Source organism: Capsicum annuum, chromosome 7 (genome assembly GCF_002878395.1).
Source record: "Capsicum annuum cultivar UCD-10X-F1 chromosome 7, UCD10Xv1.1, whole genome shotgun sequence".
NCBI classification, from domain to species: domain Eukaryota; kingdom Viridiplantae; phylum Streptophyta; class Magnoliopsida; order Solanales; family Solanaceae; genus Capsicum; species Capsicum annuum.
Window position 1 is genome coordinate 52,511,411 of NC_061117.1, and position 12,876 is coordinate 52,524,286.

The 12,876-nt window shown below is 38.4% G+C and overlaps 1 protein-coding gene and 1 pseudogene across 2 annotated transcripts in view; both read right to left on the bottom strand.

The window, feature by feature from the left end:
* Positions 1-5,440: 5,440 nt before the first annotated feature.
* LOC107877864 overlaps positions 5,441-12,876 on the bottom strand; it is a 28,872-nt gene continuing 21,436 nt past the window's right edge. Inside the window, exons 1-4 of one of the 2 annotated variants that reach the window (XM_016724644.2) lie at positions 7,996-8,133; positions 7,766-7,910; positions 7,562-7,690; positions 5,441-7,345 (exon numbers count right to left, since the gene is read on the bottom strand). In XM_016724644.2, coding sequence (XP_016580130.1) covers positions 5,900-7,345; positions 7,562-7,690; positions 7,766-7,910; positions 7,996-7,997 — 1,722 coding nt within the window. In that variant the 5' untranslated portion in view covers positions 7,998-8,133 and the 3' untranslated portion in view covers positions 5,441-5,899. Of the gene's footprint in view, positions 7,346-7,561; positions 7,691-7,765; positions 7,911-7,995; positions 8,134-12,876 lie in introns of those variants that run through there. The other variant, XM_016724642.2, reaches the window with a different exon arrangement.
* Positions 9,224-10,292, bottom strand: LOC107877865 (annotated as a pseudogene).

Here is a 12,876-nt window from a genome sequence, read left to right on the forward strand (position 1 = left end):
TCATCTTCAACTAAGGAGCCCTCATGCACGTACTCACTATTAGATTCAAAATTATTACCATGAGTATTCTCAACAATAAGGTCACACAAAGTAGAAGAGGAATCAATTTCCAAACAATTGATACTCTCTCTTTCAATGGAGGAATCCTCAAGTGAACACATACCACCACTAATATCAAAAGGATTATTACTTAGGCCTTCACAAGAAGTAAGAAATTCATCCTTATAAATATCAAACAAGGGTGGGTGTCATAAAAAGGATCACATCCATAATCATTTTCTAAGGAACAATCACTTATTGGGTTTCTTAAAGATTCAAGCAAATCAAAGTTATCATCACCCAATTGATTATTCCTTTCCAAGACTTCACACTTCTTTCTCTTAAAAGTACTCTCATCTTTCAAGAAGAGATTTCAATTTTTAGGAGGAATGTTGTTATACCATAGTGGGTTGTCATATGGACTATAGCCCTCAAGATGAGCTATATCAACAATGTTATTCACACCACTAGGCAATTCACTAGGAGTGAGCTCATCATCTTCAAACAAGATATTGTTCTTAAGGAGAGAAGGATCTATCCATAGAAAGGATGTAGAACATGCAAGTCCATTCTCTAAAAGACCATTATCAAGTGTCAAAGATGTTTCAAGAACATGATCATCCCTATGAGCAAACAAGCATTAGGATCTTCACTAAAAGACAAGCTCAAAGGGTCACTCCCATTTTCTTAACCAGCATTCTCAATTTCATCACTTACTTGAGGTTCTCTAATCACATTACACACATCCTCAAGTGATGGACTAGTTTCACACACAAGTTAATCAACACAATTTCCATAAGATGATGTACTATCATCTAACACAATGGGTTCAACACTAGGTGGACACAAATTGATTTTACAAGAAAAGTCAATTCGGTCTTCAATAGGATCAACTAGGATACCTACACTCACAACATGTACATCATCATCAAGAGGTAAAGAATCACCAGACTCACATGTAGGTAAGATATTTATCACACTCAATGGTCTACTAGCCACCCAATCATTATTTTCATACACAAGAGTGTAAGAGTTAGCTATTTTACCTTGAAGTTCTTAAGCATATTTTTATTTACCTTGGTGTGAAGGTCCTCCACAAGATTTGGATTCAATTAAGATTTCCCTTGTCAAGTCTTCAAAGGGAATCTTCTCTTTTAGAACTTGTTCTCTTCCACATGCCATGTTGGTACCTACACACATGTCCTTATTAAAAGAAGGACTAACAATGTTAACTTCGGTTGGTGGCAACCCCCTCACTTCACTCCTAACAACCTCTCATTTTTCCTCTCTTAGGTTGCCACCTTGTATTCCCTTACTTCTCTCAATCTTTTGTCTCTCAATTTCTTTTGTGTTAGAGTAAGTGACCACATTGCCTTGAGATTTGGGAAGGGTAAGTGGAAAGAGATGGTTTCCCCATTGGTCTAATACAATTTGAGGCCAATTTTACATATTTGGAATATTATATTGTGCAAACCAATCGGTACCCAAGCATAAGTGTCCACATTCCAAGGGGATTATGTCACACCACACCTCCTCAAAGTACCCATCTCGAGTGAAGGAAAACTTCATGCTCTTGAAGACTCTATAGTCTTCCAAGACGTATGGGAAACGCTTGGATACTCGAGGTATCCCTAGACAATCAACCATAAAATGAGTTATGTAGTTTGCGTGAAACCAATCATCAAGTATAAGAACACATCCCGGAACTCCACAAATCTTTACCCATCTTGAACAAGGTTGTCTTCTTGGATCATTATTATAAAGCTTCGTATAACTTTTTGGCACATAGATTGGCCTCAAAAACTCTTACAAAGCACTCCAAGTTTGAGTAGGATTCCTTACAAGTTTACACCATTCTAAGGTCGAACCTTGAATGTACTTAAGGGCATATGTATCTTGTTCGACTTTGCTCATAGCATAATCCTCGAAGATCCTTTTGCATTGCGATTCCAAATCAAGGTAAACTTCGAGATCCCGTTCTCCTTTGAAGATAGATAGAGTGGGAAGACATTCACTCCTACTATACCCTCCATTCATACCTTGGTTCCCGCTTCCACATATTTGATCAGGGCTATATTCATAGCCCTCATAATCCCTATCTTTTTCGTAGCCATAACATTCTTCACCACAATCATAGTTTCCTATGTCGTAGTCAAAATCATATGACGATATCAAAGACCTGTTCCCCTTATATATCCTTGTACCTACAAAATGAACAAATAAGATTAGTAGTAAATCTCCTCACCAACACTCGTATGAACTCACCTTTGTGATCCTCACAATTGGGGCGGCGAATGTTGAAAGTTGTTTATACTCAGATGGACAATAAGGTGTCAATCTCTATTTTGTAGTTGGAGTGGATTCTTTATTGATCGACTCAAAGAAATAAAACTATTTAAGAACTTGAATCAAGAAATCATAAAGAATTGAAAAAGAGAAAATCTTGAAAGAAATTGGACGATGAAAGAAATAGAACTCAAGAACTAATCAATCAACTTAGTAGATGAATTACTAGTTGATTAGTAGTTTAGAAATCAAAAGAAGAGTTTAGGAACCAAAAATATAAAATTTAGGAATCAAACCTTGAGCAAAATGGAATCGGAAAGCTTAAGATGTGTTTGGAGACTTGATTTGCGTTGGAAGAGGTTGATCTGCGTTTGGGGACCTGATCTAGCAGGTTGGGCGCATCCCCAATGCACCTTGGACGCAACTAGATGTCCCTCTACTAGTTTGAATGTGTTTGGGCTGCTGCAGCAGTTCCAATGCAGGTCAAGGGCAGATGGGGCATAGATCAGCCCCCAACCCTCTTGAAATAGCATTTTTGCCCCTCTTTTGGTCGCCCTTTGTTCTTTCTTTTGGAATATACTTGGAATCCTTTGAAAATGCTTAAGTACAAACAATTTTACACACCTTTTCTTTCTTCTTGATGGATCAAACAACAAATGTTAGTTGAAAATTCTTCTTGAAGACAATAATTTCTTCAAGAACACGAACTTTTTCAACTTTTTCTCCTTAGCTCGGAATGAGTTGAAATTTCTAACCTAAGCACTTTTCAACAATATAAACTCATTCCAAACATTATTTTGCTCAAATTTTTCACCTAACACTTTAAATCTAGCAACACACCTTAAACTTCTTCTTTTCAAATTCAAGCTTCCAATGATTGTATAAGGCTCAATTTCACTCTGATTTACCTTGAATTTGATGTATGGACTCTAAGTGTTAGGGAATGAAAATCGAACACATGAAACACAAGAAAAACATAAAATCTAAGAGTCAAATTTTGACCTAAGACCAAAAACATGAATAGTAACCTTTTTTTGTGATTTTTGGCTTTTCGAGATGACTAGACTCAAGATTGACTTCATAGGAACGAAATCAAGCTCGGCTCAGCTACCAAATGATATGAATCGACTCACGAGGACTCGAATCTAATCTGCAAAAAAGTAAGAATAGATGGATAGGATGACGGAGATAGAAAGATAGACACGAAATTGATACCAAAAGGGAAATCGAAGGATGTATCAAATCCTAAAACCTCCCTTAATGACTATCAATAGGTACCTAACTCTTACGGTGACAGCAAAGGGGATTTGATCCGCCTTACAACCAATATTTCTAAGCAAGGTTTAACATATGCTTTTCCAAGCACTCAATACTCCCAAGGAGTCTCATGAATACATCATGTAAAAATTCAACATAAAAAAAACTAAGGAAATAAGCCTAACTACCAAACATTTATAGTTTGGCTATATATTACATAATTAGGGCTCAAAAGTGACGCAAATGTAAGAAAAGACTCACTAGGGGTTGTTTTAACCCACTCTTGAAATGCTAGAGCAAATCAAAAGCGGATCCAAAGCGCCTTGAGCGTATGACCCCGATTTTGCACTCCTTCGACCTCGCCAAAGTCCTTTGATCCTCCTTAATGGTAATCTTCCTCCATGTGGCATCTTTTAAAAGAACTAAGTAGTCATCAAGCACCTCAAGCATCATGTGTATCTCATATAAAGGTCCGAAGGTAATTTGGCTTGTATCATCGCGGAGACTAACCTCCGTGCCGTGGAGACTAGCCTCCATTTCACGGAGGCTATCGCAGAAGCTAACCTTCGTGGCACGTCGATATCGCGGAGGCTTAGTGCCTCCGTGACCCGAATCCTGTTCGAAAATTCTGAAACTCCCCCGAGATACCCCTTTAACATACTTAAGTACAATTTAAGTCAAAAATTGATGTTTCGAACACAGAGAGGCCAAAAATAAAAATGCTCTAAATTTGAAGGTGTTACATGAAGGAATGTCAAATAGTATAGAATCCAATGGAAGTAGTATGATCAAATCTCTTTATATTGACAGCATTTGTCTGAAAATTTCATAATCGCTATAATGAGGTATTATTATGTGTATACTGGCATTTGACGTCTATGTCTCATTTAGCTTATTATTAATAAAAGTACTGAAAATTATCTTTTTATACTTTTTGTGCTATAAATGGAAAATAAAATACTTAATTCAAAAGCTCAATTGATTTTCATATTTCATTAATTAAAAATTGAAAAGGCTAATATTTCACTAATAAATTCATAACTAGTTGTACTGTACTGACAAAGAATTGAATTATCACTAACAAAAAAAATGAGAAGGGAAGCCTTAAAAAAACTGATAAAGTTGTTCTTATGTGATCAAGAAATCACGGGTTCAAGCCTTAGAAACAGACCCTTGCAGAAATATAAAATGAAATTGCGTAAAATAGATCCTTATAATCAGGTCCTTTCCTGGACCCTGCGCCTAGCGGGAGATTAGTGCACCGGGTTGTCTTCTTTAAAAGAAATTGAATAATTTTGTGATCAATTTAACGTCATTCTCTGCAGTTTAATGATTTTATGTACCGAGAATAAATGTATTTGTTAACTAATTTAATCAACATAATAGACTTCTTACGTATGAGTTGTGATTATAACTAAAATTTGAGTATGATTATTATATAGTGATAATTTTACAAAGATCGTACTACTATAGCGTTTGTCATAGTTGTTATAGGTAGAATATTATTATAGAGTAAAAATATGAAAAACCAATTTTGTTGAGCAAACGAAGGCATTCTGACAGCAAGTCAATTCGGCCAGCTTTCAGAAGAAATTCTAGATGCACATCACGTAGGTCTCCTTCTGAAGCTGACAAAAGAACCCTCGTGTAAGCTGCCATTACACAATAATACTAGTCAAATGCTTCATATAGTCTTTTTAAGCTTTAACGCAACAGACACAACTTTATCTTAATCTTAACCTTAGGTCCACCAAACCAAGCACCCGAAATTGGAAAATTTTGGTGGTGCGGTCTCTTGCCTGCTGTTGGTGGAATGACCGGAGAACTGTAATCGTAAAAAGAACCTAGGTGCTTAGGCTTTGTCGCAAGATTAAAATAAATAGATATTTCAGTATTAGCTGTCCGTCCAAACTTCACCATCTGAGCCTGTAATAGAGCAAGCTTATACAGGAATAGTCGCTCAAAGAATCTCATAGCCTTAAATATCAAGGTTACATATGAATCGTGGATGGTTACGGTTTTACAATCAACTAGTACACCCGTGGCAATTAGAGCAAGGTGCCTGGACATCACTTACCTCATTAAACATGTTATATTGTACAGCTATATGCCTCCTAAGAGCAGTATTTGAACACCTTCTATGAGAACTTCATGATGAATATTGTGAGGACAACCGTCAAGTAATACAGGTTACAGGTTCCAGTCAGTAAGCAGTTCGGACAAGCATCAGCCTTGTGTAAATGAATGTGAAGATGTAACACACACTGGAGCAAACACCAACAGTTAGCACTCCTCATATTCTGGCCCACTATTAAATTTATCGGCCTCTAAGAGCAGCTAATCGGGCAGTCAAATCATCATAATCTGGTAGTTTTGGATGCACATGACATGCCTGATTGTCTGGCTGAAATGAATTGGCACGAGAGAATACCCTTGTCGCCTTTGACGGAGTAGCCTGGTCATGTGGGAGGGAAATTGATCTTTTGGGGAAAGGAACAATAACTGAATCCATTTCATCCTGAAATCTGTTGGTTTCATTATTTGAGAATTTACCAGTATCAGGAGTTGTCAGATGTAAAAGATGAGCTTGTGGCTTTTTTCTCAGGTTTTCCACATCACATTTAGATGGTTTTTTGCTGTAATGCAGCAATAATTTATCTATCATTCTTTCCTCTTCATCTTTTTGATGGCGTTCATCCTCAAACAAAATCTGCAAGCCTTTCCTTGAATGTTCACTTCGCCGATTTCTTGAACTTTTCTCGACTGCTCTGGCATCTTCAGACTTCCCGTCTTCGCTGTGATTTGTCGAAGATTTATGGTGCTTTCTCCTGACAGATCTTGGTTTGGGCAAGATCACATCCTTGTGAGAGAATTCTTTATCGTGACCATGACTATTTGTTCTAGTGGCTTTAATAGTTTGAGCCTCATGATCAGAAAGGCCTGATTCTCTATTGACCTTAATTGTTTCAACTCTATTGTGTGGACAGAAACTTCTGAAATGGCCATCTAATTCAGAAGCAGACTGCTTAGAACCTTTACGGGCTCTTTCTTTGCTATTGTTTGGCCTTACATAGGGAGGAAGGATGGCTTTCTCTTTGGACTTGATGTATGGTGGAGGAAGCGCAAAGTTGGCATAGGATGTCATTAACCTATTTCCATCTTCCTTCTGAACCATTCTTGTTGAGTCAACAGTATTCTTTTCAATGGACATGTCCCAAGCAGAAGAGACGTCTTCGTTCCTGAAAAGGAGTCCCCTACAAGGAGCAGTCTTTGATCTTGCACAAGATAGAGGGTCCTGTGCTCTTCCAGTGAGAATTTGACCATGATTTTCATTTTGTCTAGTGAATTTATGATCAAAACCTTTTAGCCTCTCTCTATGTGATGAGCTGCCTGATTTTGCTATCCTTGTTGAGTTATCATCTTTCTCCAGTACTATTTTGTTTCTTATCCTTGCCTGTTCCTCCTCCTTGTCAAACAAGATAGCATGTTTTTGCCCCATTGAACAGCTTGTTTCCTGCTTTGTAAGATGTTTATTTCCATCCTTCCTTGATTCTTTCCTTTCAAAGGAATGAAGATCCTGCTGCTCTTTCATAAAGAAAATATCCTCTCTGCCATTCTGTATATGATGTTCCTCATTCAAACCTTTGTGCCTTTCACCAAGTGCAATATCAAGTTTATCAGCATTTGAACCACCATCCTTGCCATTTGGTAGAATGTGGTTGCCAGCAGAAGCATGTGAAGGTCCAGTCCAGTTTGGTTGGGCCTACAATAATTAAGCCATGGACAATGGTCAAACTTCACTTGTATCTATATTTGGGAAAAGCTATATCTCCTTTCCCCAGATAGTTGCGGTTGAAAGAAGCAGCAAATTATGATAGTTAGCGGAGAGGAAGGATGACCATTCATTTGGAGGCAAACACTAACATCATTACATCTTTTAGCGCCAAAATAATTTCAGTTTTGAACTAAATTTATGTACCTGTACAAGTGCCATCCTCTTTTGGAATCCCAAGAAGTCCCACCTTATGGAAAACTCTACCGCAATATCTTGCAACAATTGAATTCTCTGCTCCACTGCAGGGGGGCTTGAAGATAATTTCTCGACAAACTAATAGCACTGAAGAAAATCAGATATAAAAGAGAGAGAAAAGATGTACAGGACATTGTATAATAAGCAAAATACCTTCTGGTTAACAAAACATTCTAAAGAGTTCCCGTATCTCTCCTGAAATAAATCCCTTAGCTCTCGTAATTCTGGAAAATCGGAGAATCTTGCTGCAGCAAACATCAACGATGCCACAGATTCTCTGCAGTTCTCAGGACAATCCCTGGATATAGACAGCATGTGTCACAATTATTATCCAAGTTCATACCATCATACCTGGGAAACAATGCTTTTGTGAAGTATCCTACATCAGTCTGAGGAAAAGGATTGATGTCTCATTACATGATCTTTGGCATCCTCACCTCAAGTGCCAACTTTTGCAGTTGAAAATGATAGCATCCTAGGAAGCTCAACAACTATATTCAAGGACAGGGATGAAATTCTGGAATCTCCAAGAAGGTCATTAGCAAGATTTTAAGCCAAATAGTTGCAAAACAAGGTCGTTGGACTTCAAGTGCAAATAAAGAAACTGTTAATTTCGGAGGAAGAACTCGAGGCGAAAGGATATGAATTGGCTAGGTGTTGTAATTATTTTACGGACCAAATTAAAGCCTAAGAATCGGTGGATTGGAGTCCAAGAATCAGCAGCAACAACAACAATATACCCAGCGTAATCCCACAAGTGGGTTGTGAGGAGGGCGATGTGTACACAGGCTTAACCCTACCTTGTGAAGGTAAAGATTTCTGATAGATGCTCATCTCAAGTAAAACACATACGATACAAGTATGCAAAGCAAATACAATACCGAATAAGTCATGCTGAAAATAATGAAGAAGAAACAGTAGCATGCCCAAAAAGATATACAATAATTGAAGCAAATGCAACATCAAGTAATACTAAAATTAAAGGATAAAATAGTACAAGTATTAACAATCATATTATACTAAAAGCGGGAAGCTCCAAGTGTAAAGTTGGATTACCATTTTGTCCCCAAAAGTAAAATCAAACCTTCATTTAAATAATTTTTTTAACATTAGAAAATATAATATAACACTTCAGCCCCTCAAAATTCAATTAATCCACATATTACTTTAATGCTTCCCAAAACCATTTCCTGCCATAATTATATTTGTTTCTTTCACCTGTTAAATGATTCCTTCACTACTCCATGCTTTGAGGAACACAAATGTTTGGTGAGGATGCAGGAAGACATTGTGTATCAACAATCTAATTCTCGTACTCTTCAAAAATGTTGCCGCACCCATGTCGGATCCTCCAAAAATGCACTATTTTTGAAGGATCCGACACACACACGATGACATCTTTTAGGAGTCTGAGCAACATAGCCAACAATTAATTATGGTCAGGTCATAAGTGCTAGATGGGCATACTTCAATTTGTAGCAAAAGTTCAACAAAGGTCACTAATGGCAATGTAAACAAAATTTAACTAAGAAACGACGCCTGGAGCTGACACCAACAAAACTAATCCTGTCTTTTAATTTCAGAAAAGCAAATAGAAAAAACAAACACCTCAGAAATAGACTTCGATCAATAACCTCCCTTCAAATCATTAACCACGTCATATGGTATGGGGTAACGGTATCAAGAGTAGCACCTTCAACCATGAAACCTGGTTTGGGTCCATGTGGTTGCCTTTTTGTGCTGATGACTTCTCCTCTAGCCTTGGCATCAGCCTTTAGTTGATCATTCTTCCTAATCCTTTCTTTGAATTCTTCGGTGCATCGAGACAGCTGAACATGCTCAATTCTCACATGGATCCTCTTTCTTATGATTTTTTCACGAACATGCTTGTTAACTTCGACACCGATGACGCGTTTAGTAGCATTTCAAACATGACCAGTATGAGGCATTACTTTGTGAACAACATCATTCAACTTGATATCAACATAAACACCGATTTTAAAAATCCTCAAGTAGGTTGAAAGTGATATAGTTCCTTTCATTCTGAAGGCACAAGAGAATGAATCTCTTGTACGTGAATGTAATCCATGACCGGCCGGCATTTTCTTCTTCTTCTCTCGGGGAAGGAGCTTTGTGGAACGAGAGAGAGGAACTGAAACCCTGGCGTGCCATTTGGTTAAGTGGAGCTTGGTAGGGTAGATTTGGATTTTGTGGTCTTTGGTAGTGTGGTATTTCGATTTGGGGTACTTGATAAGGTGGATAGTAGGGTGGGTTGAGGCCTTGTGGGTTCAACCCTTGTGGCATTTGGTAGTTTGAAACTTGATTTGGTGGTGTTTGATAGGGTGGAGTGAGAATGTGCAGAGCTTGGGGTGGATTTTGGGGGGTGTGTTATTGAATTGTAGTGGTCGAGCTACATGATGTGGAGTTTGGTCGATAATAGTAGTGGGCAAGGGAGCACTTACTTGTGGGGAGGGTAGAGCATGTGGTGGAGAGTTCTAGGAAAGATGGTAGCCGAAGTTTCTTGGGCTTGTCCACTTGAGGAAGCTTGGAGATGGAGATCGTTTTAGGGAGTGGCATTGGAAGAATTAAGATTCCCTTCCTATCTCTCCACCCTTCCGTCCATAGTTGATATTTTCTCCTCAACACCCGACATCCTTTCATTCATAGAATCCATACCGCGTTGCATTCCCATGATAGCTTCCAAAAGAGTATCAAGATTGGTCCCGCTTGGGATAGGGTTGGATCTCGTCTCCCAGTGTCATGGTACCTATCAACAAGACACTTAACACAACTCACAAACAAGGTTAGCATTGGTGAAATCAACTCTCACAATACAAGTGTTTGGATTGGCTCACAATTAGCTCAACTTGTTGGTCTTGATTGCTTGTGTGTTGGTATATGAGATGTCAACTTGCTACTCTTGGATAGAATGGATTCTAGCTAAGAGAAGAACGGATGACTTGATTAGGAAGTAAAGAACTTGAATTCAAAAGTTAAACTAAGAACAACAGAAGATAAAAAGAAAAAGAAAAGCATAGAGAAATAAGACATGAAAGAAGAACAGACAAGAACTAATTAAACAACTAAGTAGATCAAGTTTTTAGTTGTTAATTAGTGTCAAGAATCAAGAAATGAAAGGAGGAATTAGGGATAAATTTAATGGATTGAACCTGAGAAGGGGAGGCTTGGAGTAACTGGTAAAGTTGCTACCATGTGACCAGGAGGTCACGGGTTCAAGTCTTGGAAACAGCCTCTGGCAGAAATGCAAAGTAAGGCTGCATACAATACACCCTTGTGGTGGGGCTCTTCCTCGGACACCGCGCATAGCGGTAGCTTTAGTGCACCGGGCTGCCCTTTAGAACCTGAGTAGATTAAGTTTTTTTGAAGATCGAAATGTGTTTGAAAGAGTGCGAGGTGCGTTGGAAATGTGTTGGGCAGCCTTGGCACACCTTAGGCGCAAGCCACACGCGGAAGGGACTGCCTTGGTCTGCTTTACCAGGTCCAGCGCACCCTTGGCGCAGGCTGGACACAGGAGGATGGCTGCTCACTTGTCTGACCTGTGTTTGGGATGCTGCAGCAGGTCAGCCACATATCCAGTGAAGGTCAGGCGCACTTCACCCACCCAAGCAGCTTGTAAGTTGTACCGGGCGTACTTTCAATGGTCCCCCTTTGTCCTCTCTTTAGGAATATAATATCCCTTAGGATCTTCAAAAGGTGTTTTATACCCATACTTTTTCACACCTTTTTCTTCGCTTTTGAGGATCAAACAACCACTTTTTGAAGAAAATTCAATATGAAGATTTGAATCTCTTCAAGAACACTAGGAACACAAAAATCTCTAACTCTTCAACCCTTGCTCGGAATGCGATGAAATTTTGAATCTAAGCTCATTTCCATTTCTAATCACATTCCAAACATTATTATGCTCAAATTCTTAATCAAAAGCTTCAGATTTTAACACCCACTTCCTCAAACTCGAGCTTCTCAACAATGGTAAATTCTCTGATTTAGCTCCTATTAAGCTCAAATTCGAGATTTACACTCTAATAGTGTTAGGGGAACAAGAATCTACCACTAAAAACACAAGAAAACAACAAAATCAAAGAGATACAATATTTGACCTAAGGTCAAAAACGTGAATAATGAATTTTTTTGTGATTTTTTTAATTTTTCAACACAAATAGACCCAAGATTGACTTCGTGGGAACAAATCAAGCTCGTCTCTGATACCAAATGATACGAGAAGAAAACTACGAAAATGAAAACAACACGAAAATAAAAGAAAACACTAAATAGGAAAACACAAAACAAGGAAAGTAAAGGATAGATAGACTGACACAAAATGATAAAGAGAGGACAACCAAAGGATATGTTAAACTCAAAGACCTTCCTATCGAATTATCACAAACACCAACCTCTTACGTAGACCTCCAGGGAATGGAATCCCGAGCAACCCATGTTTCTTACAATCAATAAAGCTCCCAACAAGCTTCAATAAAACACTCTCAAGTGTGTACATTCACTCAAAATCATCTCCTAAGAAAATGAAGAGAGTCCTAGCTATTTATAAGCCAAGGCCATTTATTACAATTGGACCTAAAAGTGAACCTAAATGCTAATTGGGCCCAAAAGTGACCCAAAAGCAAAAACTCAGCATAAAGCATCCTTCATTCTTTCATTCTTCTCATAGTGGATCACAATATTCCTCTTCATCCCTAAAGCTTTGCCATAAGGCGCTTTGACTTGTATCATGTTAGAACCATCTCAACTTCGCTTCCTCATCTTGTCCACCATGGAAGTCACCCCATTTTTTTCTCGGATATCTTCGTTCCTGAACCTATCACTCCTCGAATGTCTATACATTCATCTCAACATCCTCATTTCTGCAACTCACGTCTTTTGGACATGCAAATTCTTGACCAATACACACTTCACCGCAAACAACATAGGTGGTCTGAGCACCAATTTATATAACCTTTAAGATTTGGTGGAAAATTTTTATCACATAAGACACTGGACGCAAGCTCTCATTTCATTTACCCTACTCCAATACGATGTGTAGCACCATCATCAATCTCCCAATTCCCTTGGATTATTGACCCCAGATACTTAAAATTAAATTCTTTTCTTGGGGATGACTTGTGTTTCAATCCATACTTCCATATCCGCCACGTGAGTTACTTCACTAAACTCACACTCTAGGTATTCTTGTTCAACCTAAACCCCTTAGACTTCAGAGTCTATCTCCGAACCTCCAACCCATC